Source organism: Anarhichas minor, unplaced genomic scaffold (genome assembly GCF_050575085.1).
Source record: "Anarhichas minor isolate MPS153535 unplaced genomic scaffold, ASM5057508v1 ptg000028l, whole genome shotgun sequence".
Taxonomy (NCBI): domain Eukaryota; kingdom Metazoa; phylum Chordata; class Actinopteri; order Perciformes; family Anarhichadidae; genus Anarhichas; species Anarhichas minor.
Window position 1 is genome coordinate 14,197,526 of NW_027466474.1, and position 14,778 is coordinate 14,212,303.

Consider the following 14,778-nt stretch of genomic DNA (forward strand, 5'->3'; position numbering starts at 1 on the left):
TGTAAGATATAATAGTAGTTCAAATATTAACGCATGCAAAACAGGTCATAACACAATATGAATACACTCAGAAATGAGTAGTGTCATCTTTTGCTTCTTCGTCTGAATGTATGTATTTTTAAACAGTTATAATCTCCCCTACAAACCAGCCATAACTGGTGTATGAATAGCTAATGAATGATTGATAACACATAACAATCATATTTAATAATATATGATTAAACACAAACGCATCCCTGTGGCCTTCATGGATGGAGTTTGTTTGAAGTTGTTGAATATAATGAATACCATAAATATGTCGTATTTATTAAGGACTTCATTCGAAGAAATGTATGCGATATTACCTCAGTTTATGTAATTAATGAATATAATTCATTCATACATTCATATGAAATAGGGGGTGATTATGATTATATTGTTAGTAATATTATCTGAAGTTGTTCAAAAATACATTATTATTACATTATAAGTGTACAAATACATCATTGTGTTGTATAGTTTGTTATTTAAACCATTAAATATTGATTTCACACAGTTTATTGATGCTAAAAAGGGGAGGATAAAATGTATTATTACTAAGTGTTCCAGCTTTAAGTCCCGTTCAAATCAGCAGCTATTTGGTTAGTCTTTAAGTAATATGGTTATAAGATTCTGCCTCACACTGTACCACACTGAGGTAACCAATGCTTTGATATCACTGCTCGTATCGGGCCATTGAAAGCAATGTTGCAAATCAATAAGCAGGACTGCTTTATAGACTGCAGTATTGGATTTACAGGATTTTCCCTTCAGTGTGATGAAGTGCACTGATTAGATTAGGTATTCGTTAGGTATTCGTCTGCCACCTGGTTACTTTGTGTACAAGCTGTGTCTCAGCTCAATATGTAGTAATAATGATGATACATGCGAGTTTTTGAACGATTATTGTGATACACATAATTAGTTTGTTCAAATGGTGAGATCCCCAAGAAAAGAACAGCAAAATAAGAAACGACTGAGAAGAAAGGGGACGTAAGACAGGCCTCTGATATCCCTCAGCTGTGATTCAAGATTCCTCTCAAGTAATCACAGAATGAAAATGTGTTTGAAATTCATATGTAAGTGCACGGTCGGGGTAAGTCATCTCAGAATCGCTGGGAGTAAACAAGCCAGCTTTGTTTGGATATCCTTGGACACAACATTTGGTTCGCATCATACGTTTCACTTTTAGACGCAGTTTTACTCAATATGTGGACGTCTATATCCTGAAAGCGACAGCGCACAGTACACAGATGTTACTCTCTAAACACCCCCCCCCCCCCCACCCCCCATCATCAGCGAGGTTGTTTTGACCCAAACAGACACTAACCGCCATATGAGAGGAACATCTGCCCGCCACGATGAACTGATTGGGGCTTAAGAGCTCGTTCTCAACATGTGAAGAATAAACTGAGAAATCTGCAGTGTGTGTGTGTGTGTGTGTGTGTGTGTGTGTGTGTGTGTGTGTGTGTGTGTGTGTGTGTGTGTGTCTGCATATTTGTGTGCAGATATTTGAATGTTGGCCAGTGGGATGACAGCAGCGTATCCTGGCAGTCTGTGGGAGAAAAGAAGCTAACAATCTGCTGATGCTAGCGAGGTCCACGTCGGAAACAAATTCAGCAGAAACAGTGAAAAAATACCCGCAACAGTCTCGCGGAACGTACAGGCGTCGCATTATCTTTTCCCATGTAGGTCGATTTGAGCATCCGACAGGCCGGGGATTGCAACGCCATCGCCAAGTGACAACATGGCTGCATGAATGCAGGGCAGCACGGGCTTTTACACTAAACTATTAACCGGGAGAAAACACAAATCCCCTGAGCTCACGTTAATGGAAGCTGAAAAGGAAAATGTGTTATTCGAGGAAACGTCCAGGAAAGTCTCTCTCCCCCCCCCCCTCCCCGGCTGTTCCTCAACTTCGCCAGGGCCGTGCGCACATTTCCCAAAACGGTCCGAAGCGAGCTGTCAATCAACAATCCATGTGCCCTAAAAACCTTGTTTGAAAAACTACTTTTAAATCTATTTCTGTGAGCGGAATATTTGATGCACAATGTGCCCGTCCAGCCCAGTAGCTATCAGAGGAAGGGCCGCGAGAAATTAGAGCGTCGACTGAAACTTGAGCTGCTGTTTACAACTTCTGAGGAAGTCACCGTAAAAAAAAGTCCCCTTCAAAAATAAGTGAAACAAATTATGACTACAAGGTGTTGTTGCTTGTAATAAAGAGGTAATACAGATTTATTGAAACAAGATGTAATATTTAGGTGGTTCAAAATAAAAATCTATTTTTTGGCTGTATTTCACTAGTATTGGGAAGTGTTGCGTGTCATCATAATGCTCAGAAGTAGTATTGTTTCAATTCAAATTATATTCAAGATGCATTACAAAAAACAAGAGGCTATATCTCACCGATGTTACTTATTCGACAAATGCACTTAATAAGACAAAATTTAGCGTTTTTTGGAGTCTAGGGTTCACCAACAATTATTTTCAATATTGATCAATATGCCGATTGTTTTATTGACTAAACGATGAATTAAAAATACTAATAAATGCAGTGTAATTTCCCCGAGACGTATTTAAACTGCCGGTTTTATATGACGGTACTGTGCTTCAGTACAATTCTGAAGTACTTGTACTTTACTTGAGCAGTAATTAGACAGCTGTGGTTCTTATGTACTTACCCTAACCCATACAAACATGATGCTCTGATGAATTCTGATGCATTGTTATAGATAAGATAACGCAACATTATGTAAAATAGTTAAAATTAGTTACAAAGATAAAATGCTACTTCGGTCAATACATTAATGCATCAATCATAATAATACAAAGATATAATAACGCTTAGAGGGGCCGTTTTCCTACATTGAGGATGTTTACTCCTGGTATATTTGACTGATAATACTTGCATAGTTTTACCCATGCAGCGTTTATAATGCAGGACTTTTACTTGTAATGAAGTATTTTTACAATGTGGTATTGGTACTTTTGCTTCTTGGATCTGAATACTTCCTCCATTACTGTTATCCGACCGTTGGATGATATTGTGTTGACCATCATACATGTCAAAGAACAGCATCGGTTCCTCATTAACCAACAAGTCATTCCAGCTGTAGTGACCATAAAAAAGCAATATAACTGAAAAGTGATACTTTTGACTGACTCTATTGGTGCTGAAAGTAAACGTTGATTAGTTGCCAAAAGGGTTGACTGAAAGTTCACTGAACATTTTTTTTTTTTTCCATTACCAATGATGCGTTTTAGGAATTCATCGAGCAACAAACTTCAAACACTTACAGTTGCAGCAGAAAATGTGCTGCTTTTTCTCTGTTCCATTGAAACAACAACAAATTGAATATATATATCTATATTTGTCAGTCAGACAAACCAAAGTCTTTTGAAGATAAAGAACCAATCGTTATTTTGCAGCCCTATAGAGTCTAACCGTCTGCAGCCACGCTGGACGTTGTTTCAATTAACACAAAACAATCCCGGGCTCAGCTTGGCTCTGACCCCACGCGCTATTGTGTTAAAGCTACGCTTCCTTCGCCTCTGCAGCCGAATGCCAACGCTTCCTGCAGCCACGTCCCCGAGATCTTCCCATATGTCCACTCCGCGCCCCCTTTTGCACTTTGCTCCATGGATTACATCTCGGTGACTCACGCCAGTGCGCGCATTGCTCCGTAGTGTATCTTCCTGTGGAGACACTCCCGTGCCTAATCACGTTGAATCATCGCTTTGTGGGAAAATATGCGCCCTGACACGTCAATACCTAATTGTGCTTTAAACGCCTCGTGTTCCGCCGTTTGTCTCTATATAAAATGTGAAGTGAAGAGGAAGCGCAGTTGATTGCAGGAGAAATACAGGCGGCCCATATTTCATACATTCAGCGCTCTCTTTCTCCCCCACCACATCATGTCACCGTGCTCATTAGAAAATATGTTGACTCACCGCCTCGCACGCACCTCTCCCCCCCTCTCTCTCTCGCTCTCTCTCTCTCTCTCTCTCTCTCTCTCTCCCTCTCTCTCTCTCTCCTCCTTCTCTCAATCATTGTCTCCCTCACTCTCACTCCTCCTCCCCTCCCCGCCTTCTCCCTCCTTCTGGCGGGTTTTGGCAGTTCTGAGGTAGTTTGCTGTCTGCATAGCTAAGGGAAATGTCAGCAGTACACACACACACAGAAAAATGGGTCACAACATTAGAACGCTCCCCGCACATGCTCAGTGGGGCTATGTTGGGGCTATGTGAGTGAATCAGATCACCGTGTCCTCTAGTATCGGCTGCCATATGCCAATGTTCCCCACTTCTCACTCCTGTCTTTTCTCATCAATTATTGACGGAGCACAACAGCTCACGGCTGGGTTCACCACTGCTGCAGTCGGTGCGGAGCAATGCGGTGGTCTGGACACGGACAAGATAAAAGAGGAGATCAATTTGTTCATAGTTATGTTATGTTTGCCAAAAAAACAACAAAAAGCACAATTGCCCATGATTTTATCTTTGTCTTTCCTCTTTCCAAATGTCCTCCCTCTTCATTTTATTCCCTCTCTCTTCTCTCGTTTATATCTTTCAGACATCCCACACCCGAATCATTTCCCTTCTCCAGTCTCGGCCAAACTGAGGTGGAAATAGAAAATAGACTGCTAGACTGTCAGGCTATATTCTCACACACACACACACACATATATATATATATATATATATATATATATATATGCACGGCCACACACATGCCACGCAAACTTGCCACGAGGGACTTTTAAATGTAAATTGCCTCCCCGTACACCCGTCCCTTTGGGCAGGCCTTGGGGGCAGTTGCTGATAGTGCATCTGATAGTGTTCTGTGGAATCCATCAGGCCGGCCTCGGTGATAGTTTATAGCTGTCTGCCGGCCCTGCCCTCGTTAAAGCCGCGCCGCGTGCGCACCGGTGTTTACCGCGCAAAGACTTCAAAGTGCTTGCTCTGAAAATCACAACAGACGGACAGATAAACCGTCTGTTTCCTTTGCGTCCCCCTCAGAGCTTATACAACCCCCCCCCCCCCCCCCTTCTCGTCCCGTCCTCCCATTCTCTCCTCTTCAGATGTGTGCCTCTTTCAGGCAGAGTTAAATCCAGAGCAATAAATAAGACATATTATGGCCTTTTAACGTCATGAATAATGTACAACAATAAAAAGTTAATATATAACTACTTTACCCTCATTCTGCCATGCCTAAGTGTATTGTAAGTATATTCTAGGTGTGTGTGTGTGTGTGTGTGTGTGTGTGTGTGTGTGTGTGTGTGTGTGTGTGTGTGTGTGTGTGTGTGTGTGTGCGTGCCCCTCTCATGAATGTGTCAGTGTTGGGAATGCCTGTCTGAGTGTTTGCTGAAGGAGCTGCTGATGTAGATGTGAGCTCATTTTTTACGACAGGACAGGGATACTTGCGTGTTTCGCAGACGTTCGCTAACTTGTCCTTCCTCTTTTTTTTCTGCTTTCATCTTCACTTCTTAGACGCTTTCAACACATGCAAAGACAACCTTCTCTGTGTGTAAAAGAGATATCAGAAGATAATAATAAATAATCCTTGCCGACGCAGGGGGAACGAGTCATTGTAATTCAGCGCATGCAGCTTGCCGAGGCTGAGTTTCTATGTGTTTTGTGTTTTCCCACAGTCCCAAACGCAGCGAACCCCGTGGCGCCGGACGCTACAGAGAACAACGCCATACCCAGTCCCAGTCCGCCTGACCCGGGTCGGGCCGGGCCCGAGGCGCCAAGAAACCCTGGTGAGCAGATTGACAGACCAACGCTCTACCCAGAAAACTGCAGCTTCAGACTCTTTACAGAATGCCTTCTCGTTTTTAGAGTGCAAATATTTTAGTAAAATAAAGGTTTTTGAAGTGTAAAAAGGGAATATTCACAGCCTCAAGGCTTCCTCTAATAATTAATCACATTTAGCCTGAAAAGAGAAAATAAAAATCATAGTTGAGCCTCCCAATGTAGGTATTCTCTCATATGGCTTTTTCATGCCGCAGGCATTTTCCTTTGATATCTGGGGGGTCAACAGGCGAAAAACGATGTAAAACCAAATGTTATACGGAGTAGAATAGCACTCGCCAAAATGCAGCTGGCAATAAAACAATAAGGAACCACGCCCCAAAACAAACACGGCTCTCCCTGAGTCACTTTCTTATTCATACTGTACACACAGTGCGTGCTGCACCCAAGGAGACTCAAAGACATTCCTCTTTATAATATTTCTTTTTAAACCTCATTTGAATTGCAGATAAATGAAGATTAAAAGCAGAGATAATTGAAGGAGTCACTCGAGCCGTCCGCGGAGGCTCCGGGGGCCCCTCCTCCTTTCCTGTTTTCACCACCAGCACCTTTCGTAACTTCCTTCCCACAGAAGGGACCGCTTCTCAACTTTTTTTTTACTTACTCCACAACTTTGCACGCCACAAACTTCCCCCAAAGTACAAACCGTTCTGCCTGTCCCAACGTGATAAGCTGCCCTCGTGTAATAATTGCTTATTTGACATTAGTTGCTCTATAAAAAGATGTCCTAAAGTCACTTTTCCCTATACCGGGGCTTTTACCCGTCTACCATTGTTAGATCAGTGATTATGTCAAGTAAGGAAGCGGAGGGCGGATTGAAGGACGTGTCACCGCGGTTTGAGAGGGGCTGATATTTCAGGAATGAGATGCCTGACAGCCCCTCTCTCCGGCTCCCCTTCCAGCGCCCAGAATGTACGAAAAATTCCTCGCGCCTCTGATTTCACCGATAAGTCCGGGAATCGGTAGCTTTGAGTGATGTCATTTAGCCGTGATAAGGCGCAAGGCTCAGTTATCCCCCCCCCCCCCCCCCCCCCGCCCCCTCCCCTCGGTAAATGGTTAAGTGCGGAGTGGACAGCCGAGTGTGGAGACACAGTCATTAGCGGGGATGGCAGTCTCTGGAGGTACAAGGCTTTTGGGGTGGGGGGTGGGGGTGGGGGGTCATGGACAGTAAAGAGGTGGTGGTGGGAGGAGGTGAGTGCTGCTCTTTGGCAGCAGCTGCATGCATACATGGAAAACAGATTTGGTCCTTCTCAGATTTCAGTCACTAGAGGAGCCAGCCCCCCGTCCCCCCTCAGAACCCCAGAGACTAAAGGACAAAATAAAATCAGATGTTCAGATATGTCCTCGTCAATTTTTTATTTTTTCCACATCTCGCTTGGCCTTTGCCATACAAACGTGGCCCCGACATGTCGCAGGAGTTGCCGGGGCTCAGCCTTATCAGAGCGGGAATCTCTGTTATGTGGAGTGATGTCTGCAGATTTCATTAGGAGTCTATTTTGAATGAGCTAATTCAATTAAATCACATCAGTGGGGGCCGTTAGTCATGTAGAGCGAACAACAAACAGGGATGTGATCACAGTTGATTTACGCACCGAGCAGTCAGATCTGCACGTGACGGGGGCGGCTTCCTGTAAATGATATGATCCTCGGATTGTTCCGCGGCCTCTGAGGGGACTGTATGAAAATGATTTAGTTGGGAAGGGGCGCTGACTCTTAACCTCCCCTTCTGTTCGACAGAAAGAAATCTCTAAATAATGTATCAAACTATAAAGCAAGGGATCTCCGTCTGTCTGTGTGTTCTTCGCATATCTGGACAACCGTTCATCCGATTTACCGCACACTTGGCAGGCGTATTGCTGGGGACCTAAGGGAGCGCAGTGTCGAATTTGGTGCCACTTGGACACGCGACACGTTCATTATTTAAAAAAAAGAACAAGCACACGGCCCTCTGTGTAGCAGCGGGGGCGGAGATTAAGGGTTCTTTCGTCCTCAGCGGGCCTGACTTAAATTCACTGCTCTTTCTTTTGCTGTTGGATGCTGGACAAAGCCTGCTAATGTCACATGGGCGCTGGATAAAACGTTACAACCGGAATCTTCTTCATCTCCCTGGAGTTAGCATGAGCAGATAGCAAACAGGAAGTAGAATCGAAGTAGAGTGTATTTCACTGGTATCGGCAGTGGTAGAAGAAGATAGCTACTCAAACCTTTTTTTCTGAAGTAAAACTATTACCTGTTATTAAAAAAACTATGAATACTGCACCGTCAAAGTCCTGCATTCAAAGAAGAGTGAAAGAGGCGTTATCAGCACAATGTGCTTACATGTGACATCTGTTCAAGGTGGAGCTTTTAATTCTAAAGTGATGCCGGATAGTTTAATGAATACTACACGCATTTGAGTTGTTAAATTTCGTGAGCCAAATCTGAACATTAATAGTATTCAGTTGAGGCGCATATTTGTAAGTGCTTTGGGTCCCTTTTGTAAGTTATTTCTGGGTACAATGAGTTTGAGTAATAACACAATTCAATATTTTTCATATCTAAACATCATAATAAATCCACAGCTGTTTGGGACCCTTTTAATTTGGGGCCCCAGGCTCAGGTTGCCGACCAAGCGTTCAGCTCGTTCAGCCTTGTTTTAAACGGGCACTGTTTATTGCCAACTTAACAAAATAGTGGAAACACGGCCACTCTCTGTTTTGGAATAAAGATCCTCCTGAATAAACTCTTATCCTAGCCACCAAATGTCTGAACCAGGAACAGGCAACAGCTCTGTGCCGAAGGGCTTGTGCACTGCAATATTTTCACCCCACCCCGTGTCCTCTGCATATGGCAAAACGGACCTTTATGGCTCACATGAAAGCCATCTTTGAATGATTTATGCACAGTCCCTAAGCCCTCTCTTTTTTTATTCCTCTCTGTAGACCCCATGAATCAAGACCCTTCTGGAAACTCTGGAAACTCGGACGGCATCCTCAACTCCAAGGTGGCCGTGTTCTCCGCCATCGGGGCCGGCTGCATCATCTTCCTCGTGCTCATCCTCCTCCTCGTCATCCTGCTCATCAAGATGCGCAAGCGCACCAGGAAAAACGTCCACTCGCAGCCCCGCCCCTCGGGGCTGTCTCTCAGCACGCTGTCCAATCCCAAGATGCCCGGGGGCACGGCTGGCACGGAGCCCAGTGACATCATCATTCCGCTGCGGACAGAGAACAACTACTGCCCTCACTATGAGAAGGTGAGCGGCGACTATGGCCACCCCGTCTACATTGTCCAGGAGATGCCCCCGCAGAGCCCCGCCAACATCTACTACAAAGTCTGACGCGCTCGGCCGTGCACAGCCAGCGACACGGTCGGGAGGGAGAGAGGAGCGCTTGATTTATGTCCTTGGGAAGAACACTTTCCTTTGCATTTTGGGGGACTTGATGCGTCTTCAAGCCCAGTATTATTTCTACCACCTGCTGCACAAATCTGGAGAGACGAGCACTGACCAGTAACCAGCGGGGGTTTGTGAGCTGACTGATGGGAGAGGTTTATTCTGTTTGTTTGGGTTGTCTGACAATCCCCACCCGCCCCTCCTCCCCCTCCCCCTCCCCCCCTCACCTCCACACCTGTTACATCTCCCCACTGTGCTCCGACGGGGGGGAAGCGAACCAACAGATGGAACTCCAGCTTCCTGGTTTTGCTGTCCCCTTTAACGGGCAGGATATAACTTATCTCAGTTCCCTGAAGTACAGTCTGTGGTCCACCCAATTAAACACACCATCCCAGCACACAAGCCAGGGACAGGCAGACACAGGCCCCGGACACCACTCAGCCTGCAGTTTGTGTGCAAGCATTACACGTGTGGATGTGTGCGTGTCTGTGTGCGTGTGTGTTAGTCAGGGCTCCGCGCTGAGCCAAACAACTCTCCAGGTAGCTCAGGTATCAGACACAGCGTGTGAAAAATAACTTGTTCCTCTCCCGTTCGCACCTCTGATGTTTGCCTTACTTACTATTTTTGATGGAGGATTTCCTCGAACCCTGATTCAGTTCACAAAGCAGTTGTATTTTGTTAGACTTTTCCTACAAGTGCACAATGTATAGAGTTGAATAGATCATCATTATCACTCCATGTTCTTCTCACCACCCATGTCATCCATCACGTTCATTTTGTCCTTTTTTTTTTTTTTTTTTTTACCTGAGAATGTACCTTGACCCGGACTCTTGACGTTGAGGTGTGTGTGTGTGTGTGTGTGTGTGTCTTGGAAAACTCCCTTCTCTACTGGTCTGATATGAGCTTTACCATTACTCTTGTATTTATGACCTACTTATTTGTATTTGAGGGTGTGTCCTCTGTGTGTGTGTGTGTGTGTGTGTGTGTCTGGGCATGTCCGGACCAGTCCCGTATCTGGGCAGACTTGCTGGCTTAGTGGTAGAACATTAAGTTACTTTATGGTAAGGTTCAAGAACAAGACAGACAGACAGACTGACGCACCGACAAACAGACAGACAAGCCCAAGATCTTAGAAAAACCCTCTCATTGCTCCTGTTGGCACCGACTGAAGGTTTTATTGTCTCTGATGAGCTTTTTGGGGGGGAGGGATGTTTTTTTTTTTTTTTTAAGACAGCAGGCAGGTTGATATTTGTTTATTCTGGCTTCTGGTGCTCCAGTGTAAGCATCAAACAGTTCGTGTGGTGCCTGCCGTCTGGGCGAGGTGGGCGTGGGTTTGAGGTGGCCGCCACCGATTGGCTGGCCTACATAGGTAGGATGCCCCATATATGAGTTGGATGGCGGGCCGCGGCTGAACGTTGGGACATACAGTATCGCCGGACGCCAATTGGCCGCCATCTGTGGGATGAGTCAGTGGAGTGCGCAGTGAGTGGTGTCGCCAGCATGTGACTAATCTATGTGCCATCTCCGTGCCCACACTCGCCAGCCGGGGAGGAGAGAGAGAGAGAGAGAGAGAGAGAGGATGAGGGAGAAAATGTTCCTGTGACTTGGCTTTTTACCTTAGAGGAAGATGGCGGGTGGTGGGTGGGGGCGGGGGTAGTTTAGCATTCGTTTTCCCATCCTCTCGCCAGTTGTGCTGTGAATAAAAAATGCTGTGCAGAATATTCCTCAGTCAAGGTGTTCAGCCAGCGAGGACACTGCAGCTCAGCTATCACACAGCCCAGGACAGCCGGCACCGAGACAGGATTTACTGCAGCCGGATGTGTGCACACACGTGCACACTGATGCTCGCTTTTAGGTGAGGTGAGGGAGGGGGGGGGGGGATGGATGAGCTCTCTGTGTGCACATGCAGGTGCTTCTAAGTGTGAGTGCTTATTTGTGCTTATATTTGCAGTTTTTTTGTTTGTTTTTTCCTCCCTCCACGTGTTATGTGTGTATGAATGCTCTCCGTGGTCGATCAGCTGACTTGTTTTTCGAGGAACTGGAACTAGGTGCTCCCAAACGGTGCGGCTGCCAAAAAGTACAGAGCGCCGCAGTCCCAGTTAATGATGTGTGAGAGGAGAGGGGGAGCAGATAAGGACAGCTATTCCTCAGCGCGCAAGACGCGAGCTGACGTTTCGGCGCGCTCGTGCGCACAGACACACCGAGACTGACGGGTCCAGGTTTATCTCCAGTCGGAAAAGGGGTCAGGCCGCCTGGTGAATGTTTATTCACCGGCAGAGACACCCATCATCTGCTGCCACATACTATTGCCATCCACACACGCACACACACACACCGCTGAGTTAAAAGGCAGCTTGGAGACTCGGTGGGAGGGGGGGGGGGGGGTGACTCCAGTGGCGTTTGCGTGTCGTTAACCTCAGAGTTAACAACCTAAACAGCTGCTCGTGCTTTTGCGGCCCTGTGTTTTAGCTCAGCATGCAGCCCTCAGTGGCCCTCTGTGAAACACATTTAAATCAAATATTTTTGTTTCGGATCGGTGCGCATCCATTCACCTGCGCCAGCCGAGGGAGTCATTATCAAATTACCACCCACCATATCTCATTTTTATTCATTCTAGTCACCACTTTAAATGTTTGGTTTTTTTTTTTTTTGGGAGAGAAAAAAAAAAAGAAAATTAAAAGGAGATTACAGAGTAATGTAAATATATGGATAGAGCCCAATTTAAGATGTAACTTCACCTGAACACTGCTCATAAGAAGAATTTAAGATTAGATTTTTGTAATGGAGGATGTTTGTAAATAGCTGTCTTTTTAAAAGTGTGTTTTGTATGAATCCTTGCATTTTTTTTGTCTCTGTTCGCAATATGTTTTTATTTTACGTTTCTTCTAGAGTTAAACTGAATATTGCAACGGACCCATGAGCTGTCTAATTTTTTATTTTATTTTTGCAGCGTCCAGTATTGTCAAAAAGTCTTTGTTATTGTCAAACAAGTCTTAGTCATGTTTAAACAACAACAACAACAACAGCTGGGGTTCAGAGTTTTTACATCGCCATTCAACAGGATTCTAGTTGCTCATAAAACTGTTCAGGACTGAAGCTTTGCCACCGAGCGAAGCTTTGAAACGGATAGATCATTGAAGCTATGAATGATGAGGCACCCATCCCTGTTGGAGACAGCACTTAACTCTGCATATGAAGACTGTGTAATTCCACTGTTCCACTGCCTTTGAGTTACCCACACCTTCCACTCCATTATTAGATGAAACAAAAACATTTTGGTCCAGGGAGATTAATCTTTTCTCAGTTTTAATAAGACCATCGGGCTAGACGGAGGGGGAGACGGAGGAGAAAAAGGGGGCCACGAATGAGAGTGTGACCGTTCTGCGCTCGCCATAAATCATCCGGTTTACACCACTCATTATCTCCCAGGCGGTCTTTGTTTTAAAGTTGCTCTCTCCCTCCCTTCCCTAAATCAGCACAAAGATGTTGGTCGCTCATGGTATGAGCCTCACTGTAGGTTGATTTCTGCTATTGTTCAAAAGCCACAGTATTATTTTTTTCAATGTGCATGTGTAAGCAAAAAACCTGTTGAATTTGTTTCCCTTTGTTTGAATCATAACTGTCAAGTTGTGTTATTTTCTTTCTTTCTTCTTTTTTTTTTGCCATTCACTTCTTTCGCCGCTTCTCAGCGTAACCTATTGGCACCAGCTACAATGGAAATAACGTTCCACCAGTTTGGAAACTACCGCATATTGATAAATAAAATTTTTCCCATGGAACTTGTTCTGGAGAGATGTTCTTTCTTTCTTTCTTGTTCTGTGTTTTTCTTCCTTCAAGCCTCTACAAATGTGGACAAAACATTTCATTCGCCTTCTCACTGGCCACCTTGGTTCATGGTGGGAGCATAAACCAGCCGCCCACGCTCACTGCACCCCCCCCCCCCCTAAAACCCTCACCTCAGGGGTCAGTGCTGCACAGATGGGTTTGTTCTGATACATTAGTCAGATTGAAATCACAAGCAGGCTTCATAAATTCATATTCGGGGAGTATACGGACACGCCTTTCTGCATAGTAACTAATACCCGTATCAACCCGCTCTGCCCTGGTGTCCTCCAAAATTACATCTCTTCATACATGATTAAATCTGATTGGCTGCACTCTGCATTTCCACTGCGTTCCGTCTGAAATTACAGTCCGCATTTAACCAAACTGAGGAACAAACTCCTCCTGAGTCCCCTCTGTGAAAGTGGAGATGGCATGAAATGCTATTAAAGTGATTGGGCATTTTTCTCCCACAAACACATCAGTGTTTGTGGGCATGGCTTTCGTGTGGCTGACGATGTGAGCGGAGACGGGAGTGGGCGAGTGAAGAGACTGAGAGAAAAAAATAAATAAAGTCAGGGCAATGAGAGACATAATGTGCCTGTGGCTTCACTGGCTCCCACCCCCATCCTCGCTGTTTCTCTCTGCGCCCTGGGGCAGGTACGTTCATCTGGTTTCCTGGCTCCGTCCCGAGACGCCCCCATAGATCCACGTTACTGTGGGTTTATTAAAACCTTCCCCCCACTGAGCCACTGTGTGTGACTGCATGTTTTTTACTGTGTGTGTGTGTGTGCGCGCGCATTTGCCAAAGGGCTCTTCAGTTGTTCGACAACTGAGTCAACATCACAAAAACAAGGAAATATTACTGTTACAGCACGCACTGCAGCATTCTTACTCTTCATTTTTTTGGGGGAAATGCATCCTCTAGATCCTTATTAAAATCAATATTGGAGTAACAGTTGTCCAGTTTATATATATATATATATATATATATATATATATATATATATATATATATATATCTATATATATATATATATATATAAATATACATAGTGCTGCATCCTCCTCTGCAGCTTCCAACTTTGATCAATGGTTGATCTCTTTAACTGTCAGTATTTAGGCTTTTTCAGGCCCTGTCCACATTACTCTGTTTTTACTCCGTATTTGCTACGTTTACACTGAGCAGCCACACTACGCCGGAGTTTTGGAGCACCCTAAACGGAGGAGTCTGAAAACTCCCCCGAGGTTGGAGGTATTTGAAAACTCCGGGGTTTTGGTTGCGTGTGGACGGTCGGAAACGGATGTGTGTTAGAAAAAATGAGCCCACACCCGTGCTCGCTACTGGATTGGTTATTAGCAGCCATGACGTCTCTGTCCCTGATTCGTCACACTCACTATCACGTGACCCGTACCCGGAAGAAAACAAACAGCCAGGGCGACCAGTAATTCATTTCAACATGGATAACTAATTTCAAGCGTTGCTGCAGTAAAAGTCTGCATTTCTGTGGAGGAAGCAGCTGTTATTGGGGCGATTAGCGAGCGCCGTGACCAGCGGCGTCATCAGCCCTATTAAGCGGCCAAGCCAGTTAGCCGTAAATGCTATTCAGAGCTACGAGTTACAACAACAGTTAGTGCCTCGTTGTTTTTAGATTCTAATGAGAAGACACGCTGCTTCGTTTTATTTCTTCCGTTTGGTAGCCTTGAGAGACCTTAGTCTGTAAGTATGTCTGTATGAAGCATGAAAAGATGTACGA

General features: G+C 45.0%; 1 protein-coding gene across 1 annotated transcript in view; it reads left to right on the plus strand.

Annotated features, from left to right (window-relative positions):
- The window catches only part of efnb1 (ephrin-B1), a 58,151-nt gene extending 45,173 nt beyond the window's left edge, over positions 1 to 12,978 (plus strand). Inside the window, exons 4-5 of the mRNA XM_076104035.1 lie at positions 5,667 to 5,777; positions 8,751 to 12,978. Coding sequence (XP_075960150.1) covers positions 5,667 to 5,777; positions 8,751 to 9,145 — 506 coding nt within the window. The 3' untranslated portion in view covers positions 9,146 to 12,978. The remainder of the gene's footprint in view (positions 1 to 5,666; positions 5,778 to 8,750) is intronic.
- Positions 12,979 to 14,778: the final 1,800 nt, after the last annotated feature.